This window comes from Spironucleus salmonicida, chromosome 6 (genome assembly GCF_000497125.1).
Source record: "Spironucleus salmonicida strain ATCC 50377 chromosome 6, whole genome shotgun sequence".
NCBI classification, from domain to species: Eukaryota; Fornicata; order Diplomonadida; family Hexamitidae; genus Spironucleus; species Spironucleus salmonicida.
The window spans coordinates 1,456,165-1,472,586 of NC_090601.1; the positions used below are offsets into that span (position 1 = coordinate 1,456,165).

The 16,422-nt window shown below is 28.7% G+C and overlaps 14 protein-coding genes across 14 annotated transcripts; 8 read left to right on the top strand and 6 right to left on the bottom strand. All coding sequences in view use genetic code 6, as the record gives it.

Annotated features, from left to right (window-relative positions):
- Positions 1 to 42: 42 nt before the first annotated feature.
- Positions 43 to 1,029, top strand: SS50377_26512 (Transmembrane domain-containing protein; the record flags this gene model as incomplete). The annotated part of the gene is made up of 1 exon (XM_067910319.1): positions 43 to 1,029. The coding sequence occupies one exon, from the start codon at positions 43 to 45 to the stop codon at positions 1,027 to 1,029; it is 987 nt and encodes a 328-aa protein (XP_067763075.1).
- Positions 1,030 to 1,079: 50 nt separating this feature from the next.
- On the bottom strand, positions 1,080 to 2,756 carry SS50377_26513 (Major facilitator superfamily protein; the record flags this gene model as incomplete). Its single annotated transcript, XM_067910320.1, has 1 exon — positions 1,080 to 2,756. The coding sequence occupies one exon, from the start codon at positions 2,754 to 2,756 to the stop codon at positions 1,080 to 1,082; it is 1,677 nt and encodes a 558-aa protein (XP_067763076.1).
- An 828-nt stretch (positions 2,757 to 3,584) lies between these two features.
- Positions 3,585 to 5,975, bottom strand: SS50377_26514 (uncharacterized protein; the record flags this gene model as incomplete). Its single annotated transcript, XM_067910321.1, has 1 exon — positions 3,585 to 5,975. The coding sequence occupies one exon, from the start codon at positions 5,973 to 5,975 to the stop codon at positions 3,585 to 3,587; it is 2,391 nt and encodes a 796-aa protein (XP_067763077.1).
- Positions 5,976 to 6,051: 76 nt separating this feature from the next.
- SS50377_26515 (Peptidyl-prolyl cis-trans isomerase) lies at positions 6,052 to 6,615 on the top strand (the record flags this gene model as incomplete). Its single annotated transcript, XM_067910322.1, has 1 exon — positions 6,052 to 6,615. One exon carries the CDS (start codon positions 6,052 to 6,054, stop codon positions 6,613 to 6,615), a length of 564 nt encoding a protein of 187 aa, XP_067763078.1.
- Positions 6,616 to 6,627: 12 nt separating this feature from the next.
- On the bottom strand, positions 6,628 to 7,395 carry SS50377_26516 (ATP-binding protein; the record flags this gene model as incomplete). The annotated part of the gene is made up of 1 exon (XM_067910323.1): positions 6,628 to 7,395. One exon carries the CDS (start codon positions 7,393 to 7,395, stop codon positions 6,628 to 6,630), a length of 768 nt encoding a protein of 255 aa, XP_067763079.1.
- A 109-nt stretch (positions 7,396 to 7,504) lies between these two features.
- SS50377_26517 (E2F/DP family winged-helix DNA-binding domain-containing protein) lies at positions 7,505 to 7,975 on the top strand (the record flags this gene model as incomplete). Its single annotated transcript, XM_067910324.1, has 1 exon — positions 7,505 to 7,975. The coding sequence occupies one exon, from the start codon at positions 7,505 to 7,507 to the stop codon at positions 7,973 to 7,975; it is 471 nt and encodes a 156-aa protein (XP_067763080.1).
- Positions 7,976 to 7,982: 7 nt separating this feature from the next.
- Positions 7,983 to 8,198, bottom strand: SS50377_26518 (uncharacterized protein; the record flags this gene model as incomplete). Its single annotated transcript, XM_067910325.1, has 1 exon — positions 7,983 to 8,198. The coding sequence occupies one exon, from the start codon at positions 8,196 to 8,198 to the stop codon at positions 7,983 to 7,985; it is 216 nt and encodes a 71-aa protein (XP_067763081.1).
- A 186-nt stretch (positions 8,199 to 8,384) lies between these two features.
- On the top strand, positions 8,385 to 9,134 carry SS50377_26519 (uncharacterized protein; the record flags this gene model as incomplete). The annotated part of the gene is made up of 1 exon (XM_067910326.1): positions 8,385 to 9,134. The coding sequence occupies one exon, from the start codon at positions 8,385 to 8,387 to the stop codon at positions 9,132 to 9,134; it is 750 nt and encodes a 249-aa protein (XP_067763082.1).
- A 386-nt stretch (positions 9,135 to 9,520) lies between these two features.
- On the top strand, positions 9,521 to 10,435 carry SS50377_26520 (Serine/threonine-protein phosphatase; the record flags this gene model as incomplete). Its single annotated transcript, XM_067910327.1, has 1 exon — positions 9,521 to 10,435. The coding sequence occupies one exon, from the start codon at positions 9,521 to 9,523 to the stop codon at positions 10,433 to 10,435; it is 915 nt and encodes a 304-aa protein (XP_067763083.1).
- A 54-nt stretch (positions 10,436 to 10,489) lies between these two features.
- On the top strand, positions 10,490 to 10,894 carry SS50377_26521 (uncharacterized protein; the record flags this gene model as incomplete). Its single annotated transcript, XM_067910328.1, has 1 exon — positions 10,490 to 10,894. The coding sequence occupies one exon, from the start codon at positions 10,490 to 10,492 to the stop codon at positions 10,892 to 10,894; it is 405 nt and encodes a 134-aa protein (XP_067763084.1).
- Positions 10,895 to 10,965: 71 nt separating this feature from the next.
- SS50377_26522 (Iron-sulfur cluster assembly protein CIA1) lies at positions 10,966 to 11,865 on the top strand (the record flags this gene model as incomplete). The annotated part of the gene is made up of 1 exon (XM_067910329.1): positions 10,966 to 11,865. The coding sequence occupies one exon, from the start codon at positions 10,966 to 10,968 to the stop codon at positions 11,863 to 11,865; it is 900 nt and encodes a 299-aa protein (XP_067763085.1).
- A 267-nt stretch (positions 11,866 to 12,132) lies between these two features.
- Positions 12,133 to 13,155, top strand: SS50377_26523 (Thioredoxin-like domain-containing protein; the record flags this gene model as incomplete). Its single annotated transcript, XM_067910330.1, has 1 exon — positions 12,133 to 13,155. One exon carries the CDS (start codon positions 12,133 to 12,135, stop codon positions 13,153 to 13,155), a length of 1,023 nt encoding a protein of 340 aa, XP_067763086.1.
- Positions 13,156 to 13,170: 15 nt separating this feature from the next.
- Positions 13,171 to 15,012, bottom strand: SS50377_26524 (uncharacterized protein; the record flags this gene model as incomplete). The annotated part of the gene is made up of 1 exon (XM_067910331.1): positions 13,171 to 15,012. One exon carries the CDS (start codon positions 15,010 to 15,012, stop codon positions 13,171 to 13,173), a length of 1,842 nt encoding a protein of 613 aa, XP_067763087.1.
- A 98-nt stretch (positions 15,013 to 15,110) lies between these two features.
- Positions 15,111 to 16,328, bottom strand: SS50377_26525 (uncharacterized protein; the record flags this gene model as incomplete). The annotated part of the gene is made up of 1 exon (XM_067910332.1): positions 15,111 to 16,328. One exon carries the CDS (start codon positions 16,326 to 16,328, stop codon positions 15,111 to 15,113), a length of 1,218 nt encoding a protein of 405 aa, XP_067763088.1.
- Positions 16,329 to 16,422: the final 94 nt, after the last annotated feature.

Genomic DNA, 16,422 nt, shown 5'->3' on the forward strand with positions numbered 1-16,422 from the left:
TAAAATAATATATTATATACTAGTTAATCTAGATAAAATAAAATGTATGCATTACGAAACTATACAATTACTACATTTTTCAACAGTAAAGTTAAGATCCCATTTTTAAATAATCTAGAATGGTAAGATTAGAATCCTTTATTATATCATACTATTCATTCTGACATCTTAACTTCTGATTTCGCTTCAAGTTTTTTAAATTTGAACCATAAAGCAACACTAAAATTTAAAACGTTATTCGAATAATTCTTTATAGCTATTTTCAGCAATCTTCCCTCATCTTTGTATTATATTTACAATTGTAATTTAATAGATTTATTCGTTCCTATTTTTCTATCTTTCGTAACCATGTCCTCAGTATTAGATGCTAGAAAGTTCTTTTTCACTACAGAAGCAGATTTCAAGCCATTTTATGGCAATCCAGAATAATTCTATTCTGGTTTTGATGTATTATTAAATGTTTCAAGTCATATTTTACGACGATTAGTGAAATGTAATTTAAGTTAAGATAGCATATCATAATTTAGTGTTGATGTACTTCAAAGGGTGGAAAAAGAAAATATTAAATTGCATAAAATTTTAATCGAAAATAATTTCACACTAGATGATACGCTGGTTATTGGGTTCGGTATTCAGTATATTTAATCTATAGATGTTAAATGTACAATTGTACAATCCTTTTTAGAATTTAAATATGCTGAAAAAGTACTTTTTGTTGCTAGATTTATAATTTCACTAATCTTTTCAGTTTAATAGCTAATAATTTCAACAGACTTTTTTTAGAAACTTAAATGCTAGCAAGTTCAAATTCTTCATTATAGTGAAATTAACGACCAATTAGTAATTTAATGTCTTAAATCAGCATTTTAAGATACTATAAACATAAAAATACTAACTTAACTGATTTAAGATGCTCAATTGTCTATTAGCAATTCAAATAAAATTAAAGCAGTGTCAGTTTCTACAGGAGTATTAGGAGTCGTTGGTGGAGTTGCAGGTGTAATTTTAGGATTAGTATTCAGTAAGTGATATTTGTAATTAAACTATAATCTGTTAATATTAATAAATTGCAACAAATCTCACTACATCGCAGGTTTTTTACTCAATACTGATCCATAAAACTTCTTGTCTCTAATGATGATCACAAAGCTCAAAAGTACACCAACTATAAGCATAAATACCCAAAACCAGATTATTCCTGAACCTTAATTAGGCCAGTTCATTACACTAAGCATACCACTAATTGGAGGATACACAAATTAGCCTATACTTAATATAACACCACTGACAGCATACGCTGCATTTAATTGCTAGTCTGTACAAACATAAGTAAATAAACTCTTTCCTAGCGCGCTTGCACTTCCATCGAAAAATCCTATAATGAACATACCTATATATGGTGTAATTTGACCAAAAAATAATAATGATACAAAAGAAATAGCTGTAATAATAAAAGCTAAAAATTAAAAAACTGGTCTCTAGCCAACAAACTAAACTAAAAGACCAGAGATTGGGCCTCCTAATATTGATGCAATAGATCTAACGATTCCAGCCATTTCAGCGTAATCAACGTGCATGGCTAAATAGGTGATAAGCATTGTTTATGCACCGTAGCAGATAGAAAGAAGCTGACAGAATGTGATGTTAATGAGCCAAAAATCGAGCGAAAGAGAGAAATATTTGAAGATTTTGTAAATAAAAGACATATTATTAGGAGTTTTGGGAACATTTTTAAGTTTTTTTGCAAAAAGCTCTTACATCTACTTATTAGATTCAATTATCGCTTATTGCGCTTAAATATGATGATTAAATAGCTTATCCATGGAATCCTCACTATCCAAATTATCAGAAATACTATCATCAAACTATTCAGCCTATGGTTAGATTTTATTGTTCTACTCTTCTTTAGCTTTTATGTCCTTATCTAGTTTCATTAATGGTAAACAAAAACCAATAAAACCAACTAAGCTTACCACAGAAACATAAAAGTTAAGCCAAAACGTCTACTAGTACATAACGAGAAATTTGGTATTCTCATCTATAGTCCCATCAACTTTAAATACCAACCCCTTCATCATAACAGGAATTACGAAAAAACTAATCAAATTAGCACTTGTAGCTATGCTCATACAGACTCCAAACCCTAAACTGCTTAATTTTGCTGGTAAATACTAAACAATCAGACCACTTTGAACACTGAAGCTAGCCTCCTAGAAAAGCCCAGCTAGAATTCGCATCCAAAACAACCCTTAATAGTTTCTACTCACAAATACCATAGGAACAGCGACCAGGCAATTAAAAATATTCATTCCAATGCCACTCCAAATTGAACCAATTCTGTCCAAAATCGGTGCACATATAATTGGCATAAACAAAGAAGGGAAGAAGATGCATGAAGACAAAAGACCTAGTTATGAATCGGTTATAGGCATTACTTGCTGCATATAAATTTGCTGTGCTGCAATTGAATCTGCAATGTAGAGGCCCGAAAAGGCGGCCAAGGTAGCACTAATGAAAGTTGAAATAATTTAAAATATAGAAGGTTCTACCCCTTTCGACTCTGGCTTAACTTGTGGTTTGGCAACTGATCTGATGTTCGAATAAAGAGGTACAACGTGTGAAACTTAGGAATTCGAAAATATCGTTGTTCTAGAAAACATTGTTGGTATTGCTACTCTAATCTAAGTATTTCCATAATTTTTCTTAAGCTGAGATATTAAATTAACGTGTCTTGATGTGGATTCAACTTTGTGCATTTTATGAGTGTAACAGATTAAAATGAATATAAATTATTAGATTTACTGATAAATATCCTCTCTGTAAAAATTTGTTGTTCATATATTATATTAATAAAATATATATTATAATTAGAAAAGAAATTTGTAGATATATTTAATATAAACATAATATATGAACAATAAATGGCACATAAACTTTAAATAGGATAATATATGAAATGTTTATTTTAATTATACACTTAAATTACATTTGAATTTAATTTATCTTCTTTTACTAGTTCTTAATTTTAGACAACTTACAATCTTCGATAAATATTACAAATAAAACTAAAACTTTGGTTATAACAATTATTGCTAAGCAAATAATCTAAACATAGTATATTATTGGTATAAGTGAAGCTTAACGGAAAATAGTTTTTCTCAGTACTATTTTACAGGTCAATATTCTTATTTGAACTATGTGTCTGTAAACTTATTAAATAGATTATTAAAAACCTATTTATTATTAAATTAACTCTCATAAGTTATAACATAAATTGTAATAAAAATATAACTACAAATTTTATTAATTTGCATAATAAACTAACTGTCTCAATATAAAATTAATTGAACTTACTATAAAAAATGAAAACTATTATATAAAAAGAAAGTACACACACAACATATAATTAATAAGATTCGATAATTTTATATTAATAGTTTATAAAATTCAACTTATAGTGATATTACAATCTTGAAAATTAAAATCATGCTTTAATCGAATGATATATATTTCAGAAAATACTGTATATTTATCTATTTCATTATCAAATATCATCTATACAAAATTGCTATTTTCAATCACTATCATCCCTCATTATCACCCTCCAAGTCCTCACGTTTGCAACCAATTTCGATATTTTTCAATACAAAATTTACAGTTTCACTATCTAATTCCATCATTTGAACTATTTCTAAATGTTTGGCCTTAAATTTCTCTCCAGTAACCAGCTGAATACAACTGGCTGCTATCACCAACGATTCCTCTAAATTTTATTTATTTTATTAAACTGATAGAATTATTTAGTTCAAAATGACCTAAAAATTTTGTTGAAGTACAAATGAAGGGTTTCTACTAAGTTAATTAATAATTGTTTATGCGTAGATTCTGCATTTTACAAACTATGAAAATAATAGTTAAATAATAATTGTTATATCAGTTCCAATTTTAATTGAATTACTGAAAATCAGATTGCTCAAAGTGATTAAAAATTACTACTAAATGCTTGCAACAGTAAAATATGTTGAATTAAAGATTATCAATAAAGTTTTGAAAAATACCCCAAATTCTGCAGGACTGCGTAATATAATTACCTGGATTGATTTTATAACTTCAATAATAACAGTTTCAGAGCTTTCCTGATTCACTAATAAAATTACATTATTATATATTTCTTCAATTAAAAACTAAACAAAATTTCCATTTTCTACTTCTAAATTCTAAGGCAATGCTGCGATAAACCCAAATATTGCATTAATAATTATTATTGATAAGTCGTTTTTAGAATTTTTTATTAAAACTGATAAAATTTAGTTTCCTGCATAACATGCATGAATTAAGTAAGAATATTCTTGAATTTCAGTATATTCATCACGAATTTCTGCAATTGCTGAAATAGAATTCAATTTTGATTTACCACTTTATTTAAAATTAGTGAATTAGGTGTTAAAATCATCTAAAAACATAGCTAAAATTGATGAATAGTAGATATAAATAACCTGTTAATACAATGAACTTGCACGTCTTGACATTTTACCAAATAGTTGATCAATTTATGCCTTATTTGATAATAAAAATAGTTTTAAAACCGAGCTATAGCAAGCAGTCAATAACATTTCAACCCCATTTAAAATTTAACTCTAAAATGCTTAAAACAAATCTGGAAAAGGAAAAACTAGCTCTTAATTAGGAAGATAGAAAAGTGGAAATAACACATTGAAAACAATATTACATAATTAATTAAGTATTTTTGTATCTTTTTCACTTTTAAAGATTTCATTAATTTTGCAGAATAAATTTTACATTATTTTACTGTTAACAAATATTTCGGGCTTAATTTTGCTTATTTATAATAATACTAAGCTTGCCTGGTATTATACATCTGCTCCAGTTATGATCAAGTTTACCAAATAATTGATATCTGATTATTATACAATTAATAACCCAATTAATCCAGATGCTACCGTATTAGCTGTTTCTTCATTAATTCTCATATAAATTTCAATTAAATTTACAATTTTTTACTCTAAAAATTCCACAAAAAATTTTGTCAGATTTTCTTTTACTGAAAACGCTAAAAATGGTGTTTTGAGGCTTGATGCAAACAAATTGCATACTGCTAAAAATGCATTTTCACACCCATCGACTTTTAGCGTAATAGCTCGTTTTACTACATTTAAAGCCGCTATAAAATCACTTTTTTCAGTAAAGCTTAACATTTGAACACTCTTCGTAAGAATGATATTTTAGTTAGTTTCATCATCTAGAAAACGCTCTGCACAGTTGCACGCTGCACGCCGTACAGAAACGTTTTTATCTGTTAGGCGGGATAATATTTCTGGCGTGAATTCGGATAAATATGTGAGGGCTGCGACTCTTACAGAGTAATTTTAATCTAAAAGAAGCTAAATCGCTGAATTTTATGATGATTCAGCAGCGATTTTACGAAGATTTGGTAGGTCAGAAGCTTAGAGGAAAGTTGTTGTGATAAGTGGTGCAACAGCACGTAAGAAGTCCAAAGATAGTATCTAAGCATGATTTTCCACTAAATTCTATAAGGAATTTGGAGTGAATTGTTATAGTAGTGGAGATAGGAAGTTTTATGACAACGTGATAAAAGATGGTGGTGATTAAAGGAGTGGTAACAGTGATTCTGGGTTGGATGTGTTATTTAGAGTTTGAATTGCAAGTTCTCTAACTCGCTTTGCATGCTGTGTTGAACCAGACGTTAGAGCTGCTGCAGAGAAGAAAAGAGTTAAGTTATTGATAATTTATGGATCATTAAGTTATTAAATAGAGAAATCTGAAAGAGTTTTTTAGAGTGTATGATAAAAATCAATTATTGGGAGTGAAAGATGTGGTAAAGGTGGAACTGTTGACAAAAAGGCTTAAATTTACTCTAATTATTAGTCTGGATCTAGTTAAAATTATTAAAGTAATTATACGACTGAATCGATGGAATCATAGTTTACATCCATTTTAATAAATTTTATAGAAATTATATACTTATAGGTATATAATATGAATATAAATATAAATCGAACCACTCCTTTAATGTTTCTAACATTGTTGCTTGCAGAGAAATCTCCTATGATTACTCATCATGCATTCTTTAAAATCAGTATTGATGATAAAGAGGTAGGTATAATTAAAATTGGGCTCTTTGGGGATGTCGTACCTCAAACTGTCAAAAATTTCTTTGAACTTGCTGGGCGCTAGCATGATTTCAGCTATTAAAAGTCTATTTTCCATCGTGTTATTGATAATTTTATGATACAGGGGGGAGATTTTGAAAAAGGTGACGGTAGAGGTGGAAAATCTATATATGGTCCTAAGTTTGATGATGAAAATTTCTCTATCAAACACAGGAAATTTTCGCTTTCTATGGCTAATTCTGGAAAAAATACTAATGGGTCTCAATTTTTTATCACAACCATTATTACTCAATGGCTGGACGGCAAACATGTTGTATTTGGTCATGTACTTTCCGGACAGGATCTTATTATGAACATTTCTAAGGTTAAAGTAAATGGTAATTCTAGACCTCTGTAAGAAGTTAAGATTTCAGAATGCTGGGCTGAAGAAGCTTAATAAAAGTACCAACTAGACGATTACTGATAAGCAATTATTTCACTCGTAAGCCCCATTCAAAAAAGCTTCAATTTCGTCGAACTCAGCCTTTTCTATTTCTTGATATTCTCTTAAGGTACCTCTGATAAATCCTATTCTACTATCTATTTCCTATATCACTTTGGCTACATCTTTTATTTCATATGCACTGCACATTAAGCTAAAATCCATCATTGTTCTAACAGCAAAACGTTATATTTAGTTATCATTTTCATACTCAAAAAAGTTCTCAATACGGTGCTAATCTTCAGGAGATAGCAAATCCACCTTATTAAGGATAGGAACAAATGGATATGGAAAACTGCTAACAACTGCAGCCATTTGAAGGCCCAAGCTAATAAATTTAGAGTAGCTGAGGCATTATGTCCCATCAACGACAAAAACTATTCCCAAGTTTACTCCAATTTTTTGAAATATCATTTTGAGTGAATCATGGGCTACATATGCCTCAACCTATCCTGGAATATCAAAGATAAAATAACAATCTTCATTTTCTAGAATAAAATTTTACAATATTTCTACATTAGCCTCCAAAAATTCCAAGCAAAAATTAACAGCTGCATTAGGCCCAATTTTGTGAAATTGTTATACTTCTGAAACATTAATCAATGATTTAATATCAAAATCAGCTTCTTATAAAGATGCTGGGTCTAAACTTACAACCTTGAATTTTCTCTTCATATAATTAAATAAATTTCCTATTTCTGTTGTAAATGTAGTTTTTCCAGCTCCGGGTGTTCCTAATAATGCTATACCGTAAATATTCATTTTACTAACACCTAATATTGATTATTATACAATATATTTAAAATTATTCTTTTTTTACTAATATCTAGTATTATACGAATTATGGAACCCGCCTTGCACCACTCCTCCGATGACACCATCTGCTATCTGCAACCAAACTATTTAGCTCCTCACTTATGCCTAATCTCTACCGCTACTCACAGAAATTTCTGTAGATAGTTTATCATCAACTTTGGGTCAGCCAAAGCGTCGTATTTATGATGTTTTGGCGGTTTTAGAAGCATTGGGCGCAATTTAGCGCAGCAACCGAAGCTTCACATTAACGCCCAACGGAATTCCTGGAATATCATCTGTGTCAGAACTCACGCACCGGATACTGAACAGACTGCAAACGAAGTAAATGACAGCAAAGTAGGTTTTTAAATCATTGAATTGTAGCAGTAATGAGATCAGAAGAGGATATGATATTCTATAGGTACTAGTGGGTGCTGGTAGATTGGCAGTTGGGGATGATGGTGTCTTCTGGTTTTTATAAGAGGATAGCGAGTATATCGATGCACTCGTGAGGCTCGCTCTGGGTTAGTATGCAGTAAGTGAATGATGATTTTTCATTAGAATTTCAGGGCCAATGGGAACCCAGAAAGGCGCTCAAGCTGTTCTTGATTTAATAATATTTGTTTATTTTTAATTAGCTTCTCTGCTAATATAGATGTTTACTTGATTGCATTAATAGAGTTATAGTATTTACTAATAAGAATAGTAGCACTAAGCTTATCTTTAATCGGTAAGACTCTGTATAGTTTCTATAAGTTGTAAGGCAGCATTTTTAATATTAATATTTATTAAATAGTAAATTTTATACATAAAATGTAATGTTATACGATTGAAAAATATTTATCGTTATTATATAAATTAATAGATTATTTAAACATGTAATAATAATGGGATTATAAATTTTCAAATACTATGAATATATATTAATAATATCTTACAGTAAAATATTATCGATAATGATTCAGTTTTCAAAAAATTATTAGTCATTGATCATTGATGATACAATTGTATTTAAGACTAAAACACGCAACACAAAGTAAAAGAGTAGATCATTGTCTAAAATTGAATCATCAATATCGATTTTTTCCTAATAAAGTTAATTTTATTTTACACCAACTAAATAGGAAACAAAACTAAAACCAAACTATATACAAGATTAATAGACAGACAAACACTATGAAAATCAATTTATTGAACCATATGTAGTAAAAACATTAACAGATACCTTTTTTTCTGTGATTAATACATTATAAAAAGAAGTAGTCATTAAAATTGCAATCAATTCGTTTAACGAATGCAAAAAACACTATTTAGACATAATGCATATAACTTAAGAGAGAATTGATGAATTTAGATAGATATATTAAGAAATGGGGAAACCGCGAATAGTTAGAGCCGAAAGCATAGTTAGGGGCCCTAATAATCTGGAGCAAGTTATTTTTCATAAGGATTATAGGAGATAATAGTAAATGTCGATAACTGGGAACTAAAAAGATTTTTTTCATCATTAGCTTATTAAATATATGAGAAATCTGCCATAAACAAAAAATAATTTAATAGAAAGTATAAGATAGCATGTTATAAAAGCTATAGGGATTGTTAAATGTTGGGATAAAGATAGGTAGCGGAATATTGTGTACAAAAATACAATGGCTATAAATAACGAAGAAACATCTTCAGAATCTGATCAAGCGTATTATAAATGATCTTATTGTTCATGCTTTACTATTTGCATCTTTTCCTTTTATTTTATACATAACGATTCAATTTGATTCAACATGTGAATCTGGAACTAGGCGAATTTAGTACATACTAATGCATTTATATATGGTTTGGTATTATTAGATGATATTCTGAATTTAATTTGATATTTCTTATGATATTATAGTTTTTGGGGATGAACAAATAACCAATGCTATTTGTTATAAATGATTGACTAATTTTGTATATTTAAATGAATAATTGATCAAGTCATATTATGATTACAGGTCTATAAATATTTATATATTAATCAGTATAATTATTTTGTATACTTAAAAATTAATATACAATAGTATTTGTTAATATATTATACCACTTCAATCGCAGCAAAATGTCAATAGATGTTGATCGACTCATTGCTTTAGCTTCTGAAGGGAAACTGCTATCTGAGTAACAAATAGGATAAATATGTGGATTACTACGTCCTATTTTATCAGGTGAACCGAATGTTGTGAATATTTCTGCTCCTTGTACAGTAGTTGGAGATATTCATGGACAGTTTTATGATCTACTCGAAATGTTTAGATATTGTGGTCGTCCTCCATATGCAAATTATCTATTTTTGGGAGACTATGGTGATAGAGGTTACATGTCAGTTGAATGTACAACATTACTGTTGCTTCTTAAACTTAGATATCCAAAAAGAGTAATTTTACTTAGAGGAAACCATGAATCGCGCTAAGTTACATAAGTTTATGGATTTTACGATGAAGTTATACGTAAATATGGAAATCTTACGGTTTGGAAGCATTTTATGAATATTTTTGATTGCTTACCTCTAGTTACTGTTGTAGAAAATGTAATTTATTGCGTGCACGGGGGATTATCACCCTCAATAGATACTATCGAATAAGTTAAAAAGATAGACAGGTTTTAAGAAGTACCTCATGACGGTCCAATGGCCGATTAAATGTGGTCTGATCCTGAAACCAGACAAGGATGGGGAAGATCTCCAAGAGGTGCCGGTTATACTTTTGGCTAAGATGTATCAGAACAATTTTTAAGACAAAATGGCTTGAAAATCATTTGTAGAGCACATCAATTAACAATGAATGGTTATCAATGGAACCACAATAAACAAGTAGTAACAATATTTTCAGCTCCAAATTATTGTTAGAGAAGCGGAAATCGGGCTGCAGTAATGGAATTAGACGACAGAGCTAATTACAGCTTCATTTAATACGAATTTGCACCCAGAAAAGGCGATGTTTATGTCGGTAGAAGAGCACCTGAATATTTTTTGTGAAAAATTTAAATCAATATTATATAAACTTTATAATTATTATTTTCCCTTCCACAAATGTCCTCATTCGATGATGAATTAATGCCATAATTCGACGAGCGTTTTTGCTCCTGCGGGTCGCTAATTCGCCCTGCAGCAGTAAGATTTATTGAAGACGGTCAACACATTTTCAGACTTTTCGACCAGTGCGTTAACTACGAAAGCAACGACGAGCACACGCGAAAGGTGCGTACAGAGCACTCCTTGCTCCAGTCTGCGGCCCAGCAGCACAAACTAAGCCAGTTCGAGATATCGGCTCTCTGCAACAACCAGCTTTTGGAGAAGATTATATTGCCCTGCAAGAAATGTGCTTCTGATTAGGTGCATGTTAAGTTTCTCAAAAATATGAATGACATGACTTTTCTGGTCGTTTGCGTGAAATGTGAATTACTTTCAGACTATAAAGATGTCTGGGTCAAGTGAAAAATATACAAACTAAATTAATGATATTAAAGGATATAATAATAATTTATTGTATTCTTCACTTCTTCAAAATGAATCATGTAAAAACAATTTCCGACCATTCTGCGCCTATTTAATGCGTTAAAGTATCGCGATAATACGATTTAGTAGCTTCTTCATCACTGGATCTTACAGTTAAAGTGTATAAACTGTCAACTTTCGAACTTCTTCAAACACTAACATTTGCAACTACTCCACGTTCGTTTGATTTCTCAGATTCAAAACTATTTGTTTCTAATTATGATGCTTCTGTATCGATATATAATTTCGATTAGGAAGTAAATGAATTTATCCTAGTTAATAAACTAGAAAATTTAACAGAAAAAGAAATCAAATCTATCTCAGCAAATCGGACATAATTTGCGATATGTTCTAGAGATCGCTCAGTCAGCATTTGGAATATAGATGAAGTTTGTATTTTCCATTCTAAAATTCACAATTAAGATGTAAAATCAATTGATTTTGATGGTTAGAATTTAGTGTCAACCAGCTATGATAATAGCATTGTATTTTATTAAAAGATTGATGGCGATTTTGAGGTTACTAATGCTATTAATTCAACTGTTCAAGGTGATTCTATTGGTCCACTGGATTTTGTTTAAAATAACACAATTTTTTGTGCCAAACTGCTAAGAAACTAAAGAGCAATAAGTGCTGGCGGGGATGGTTGTATCAGACTTTATAATAATTAGCAGCAAGTGGCATGTTATCAACTAAGCCAATGTGCACTATATTCTATCGGAGTTTCTGGTGATTTAGTTGCTATTTGTGGAGAGGAAGGAAAACTATTCGTAGTACAGATCACAGAAAATATTAACTTTTAATACGAAATGCTGTTAAATAAAGGGGAATTAAACTGTGTTGAAGTTTCAGATGATATGATTTTTGTTGGAGGTGATGATGGCTGTGTTAGAGTATTTTAATGCTAGTGACAATATTTTTCTCTAAAGTGTATTACTTTTTATTATATTCTTCTTACATATTTTAAATAGCATTAATTTCTATATTTAGTATGACTTCATAGTATTTAACACCTAGAAAATCCTACAGTTGGTGAAAGGTGAGATTTTAATTTAATTTAAATTCTATTCTATTTTATGCATTAGCTATGCAAAAATCAATTTCACAAAAATTTTATTACACAAAAAATTATGAAACATCGAAATATTATATATACTAAATATTTTCCACTCTAGTTAATGCTGCCTTTATTAAATTAAATTATTTAGTTTACGCCAGATACATTATAAGACAAAGATAACTATCTTCTTGCATATATATATCCAACTACTCCATTCATCATGAATGAACTTTTAGCGCTTTAATAAGTAGCAAATTTTACAGTGGCAACTATTAACTGTTAGATTTTTACTGATTTCTGTGCAAACATCACAGATTATCCTACAATTTAATATACATCTAATAATTATTCGTACATACATGCTGGTATTAAGTCGAAGAATCAAATGCTTCAATTTGTTTAACAGAAAAACCAACCAATTATTACCAATAGATGTAACAAATTTGACCCTTGCTTCACTATTTTTTATAGTGCAGAAACCGATCTTAATTAATACAATTTTGCTCGTGGAAATTATAACTTTTAGTTTCAAGAAAGTGACTCAGAATTTGTAAAAGTGACTCATTAGGACCATACCAAATCTTTTTATTCTATAGGTAATGTGAAAGATCTTTTTAGTCAATTTAAGAATGGTATTTTTCCGGAACTCAGAATGGATAATTTTTAATAGATAATGTCTAATAACCGCAACATTACTATCTTAGCTTTAGATGAAAATAGTAATTTTACTGATGAATTTTTATAAAATTACTAAGAAAGTCTACCAATTTGTTATATAAATGCCAGTTAATGGAAAGGATTTTTAGGAAATTTTGATCTTCAGGATTACCCAGGAGTAGTCGTGATTTTAAACCTTGATAGTTAAGTTTAAGTTTTTAGAAAGGGTGGAATCAAATCTAGTTCAGAAGCTCTATAATTTGTGTAGAATGTATAGTCTGGACTTGAAATTGCAATAGAAATTAAAATACGTGGAAAATATGGACTAATGGAAGTTTTTGTATTTGGAATGTTTTTCTTAATAGTAGCATTTAGCGTATGGTTTGTATGCTGTAGAAAACCGGAAATCGATGATGATGAAGAAGATGAATAAACATAGGTATCGTAACCTAAGTAGACTGATGTAGGGAAAAAGAAAGACTGATACAATTAACTAAAATCACTATTTATATTTATTTGTTACTCTTTTTGTAACTACAGTGATACTAATAAGTACGAAACCAAAAGATAAAGTAAACCAGAAGATTAATAATAATAATTACTTCTTTATTATAAACTCATCGCTCATTGCACATAATTAACTGTATAAAATACTCAATCCTATTTGAGCGTCCCTGATTTTAGCACCATTAACATAACTTGGACAAATCATTACTCTGAATATTCCAGTTTCATTTTCTAATGCAAAAACAAAGTAATCTCGAGTTTTAAATATGCGTTCATCGATTGTAACAAATTTGAACTTTAATTTGTCAATTTCCCATATAATTATCTTATAGCTTTGTTCTTATTCAATCTAAATATGAGTATAAATTTATTAAGTTTTAGTAATATTTCTTTAGCTAAAGACAGAAATTGACGCCTAGTTTCTAAATCCTTAATTATATAAAGCCATCTTAAAGTCCATTTTCGGAATACTTCCATAGTCGCCTTTTTCTACTTTTTCTATATCACTTTGTGAGCAAATCATAACCTTAACCTCTTCAGGTGACAAAAAATTAAAATTTTACATAGTATGATACATATATGTAAGGAAATTCTACTTCTATATTTGCCCTATATAAAATACCTTTTCAACAAAGATAGAGTTGAATAGCACATAAATATGATAACCTGCTAATAAATTCATTTAATCGATCGTAACTGTTGTATGAAGCATATTATCCTAATTTGCAGTGATTATATCTTTACATTCAAAACATCGAAATATAATTATTAACTTAATAGAAACAAATTAGGAACTGAAAAATGTTTTATTATAATAAGTTTCTTCACTTTAAAAATTTTAAACATTTTGAATTCCCATTAAAATATTATTTTCTCCTTATGGGTGAGGATAAACAGTGCTTTGTACATACTATGATAACTAAACTATTGTTAACTCTGTATATATATTCAAATCGTTGTCAACATTACGCTAACGAAATACAGACTTTGATGTGAGAAACTAACCAGCCCATAAAATTTGTTAAAGTTCAAATGCATTAATTCCTAGGAATAAGGTTTGTATTTAACTTGAAAATAACATACTTCCTATAACAGTAGCAAGGATATCATAATTGTTTTAGTCTGATTATAATGCAAGTTATACTGAAATTGACTCAAAACAATTGAAATTGATAAGTTATTATCCACTTAATTCTATTGGACAAATTGGTAGATTCGTTATAAATTAAGATGTAAGTTTATTGAATATAGTACTATATATTTGAAATTTACCTTTATTAATTTTTTAATTACTGTAAGTAACTTTATTTATGACTTGCTAATCCGAGGCTCCGGTTAAAGCAAATATTTCCTCTACAATTTATGTAAATAATAATACTAATTAATCGTTAAATTAACTTAGAAAATCTGAATAATTAGCAGAAATTTATAGAGTAATATTTTTTATATTATAGTTACAAGATATTAATGGCATCACAATAGCATCAACTTACTGTGATTAATACTACTGTAAAGCATCCTAAACATCTCCTAGATTAAAATTATCCTTGAGAAGAATTTTATGAATCGTTCCAGAGCCAGACAACTTATATGCGGTATTAACAAAAGAATCTAAATAATCTGAATTTGTACCTATTATTATCATTTTTTGATATACACTACTAAACTATGACTGAAGCAAACTCCATTTTAACGCAGAGGATGTAAACGCCGAAGAAATAGGTTCCTTGACTAATGGATAGTAATAATTAGTATTATTTATTGATATAGGTGAGCAAAGATTCATTCTCAGTAAACGCTACTGATCAGTAAGTAACGCAATTATTTGAATCATATTCACTTTTCCAATATTATTATATAATTTAATATATACAATTTACTTAATATTTAAAAGTAAATAAAATATGATTACTATATAAACTATAATGTATGTCAGACTTCCTGTAATTCAGTATTTAAAATTTATTCTATTTCATTTAAGAACTGAAATTACTTATATGTTTCTTCATGTCCTCTATTAAGCTATACTTACATCTCATATATACGTTCGTCCTAAGACTATAATTTTCGAGCCTATTTACTTGTGTCTCTAGCTTCTTACAGTTTTGTTCGTGTCTCTTATAACTCCGATCTTAAAATGCTCATTTATATTTCAAAGTCATATTATTACTACTTATTTGACCTTTATAATTATTAATGCATTTGAGTAATTGATTTAAGCTATGAGTTCAATGATCTAACTTCAAATTTTAAAGATTCATTTCTCTTTTAATAATTCTCTGTTACGTTACTTGAATGCTTTAGAGCAGTTATTTCAATATTATTTTACTCTAATTCAATATTTTAGGTTGTAATAGTATCTTATAATTACTTGACATAATTAGCATCCTAAACTACTTTTGTCTTATCTAGAGAAGAATCATTCTTAACATCGTTTTAATATTAATAAAACTACTTCTCTAGATCAATCCTTTTAAGTCTCATTTTATTTATCTTAGCTTTTAGATTGTTATTTTCTTCTAGAAGTTCTTTATTTTCACTAGAAAATTAGGATTACTATTGTTTCATACCTTAATGTAATTGAATTAGTAATAACTTTTTATCCTTAAATGCTTCATCATATTGGGATATAGTAGATGTTAACTCATTTATTTCAGCTTTTAATTAATTACAATTTGTACAACTACTAACAATTTTGAAAAGCTTTGGATCTTGTGCTAATTATTCAGATATAAATGAAGTTTTTTCTTTTGATACTAAAGTTTTATATAATTTTTCGTTATCCTTCTGATATTAATTTTGTGAAATTTTCAATCCGGTTACGGTTTGTTATAAATCTTAAATCTAAATTTTATAATATTATACAGAATCTGGAAAAGCATTTGCTGTATTGTTTAACGATGAAATTGTCGTAGTGTATTTTTCAACTTCATTTTATAGTGCAGAATTTTCATGTTATAATGTATTTTTCTATTGCAAAAGTTCCTTAATTTAGTTTTAGTAAAATGAATTATCGACATTTTAAGAAGCTTCTAGTTACTTTTTATATTATTATAATTATTTTTCTGAATAGTTGAGTTACTTCTATAGACTTTCCATCTATAGCTACTGACCAGTAGATTTATAATTAGTTGCAGATTTTAGCGTCATTTATAATAATTTAGCATTAATATATGATAATAGTATAAATTATTAATTGAAATAAAATTACTTTCTTTATTTTCAAAATAAGTAGAACAAGAAT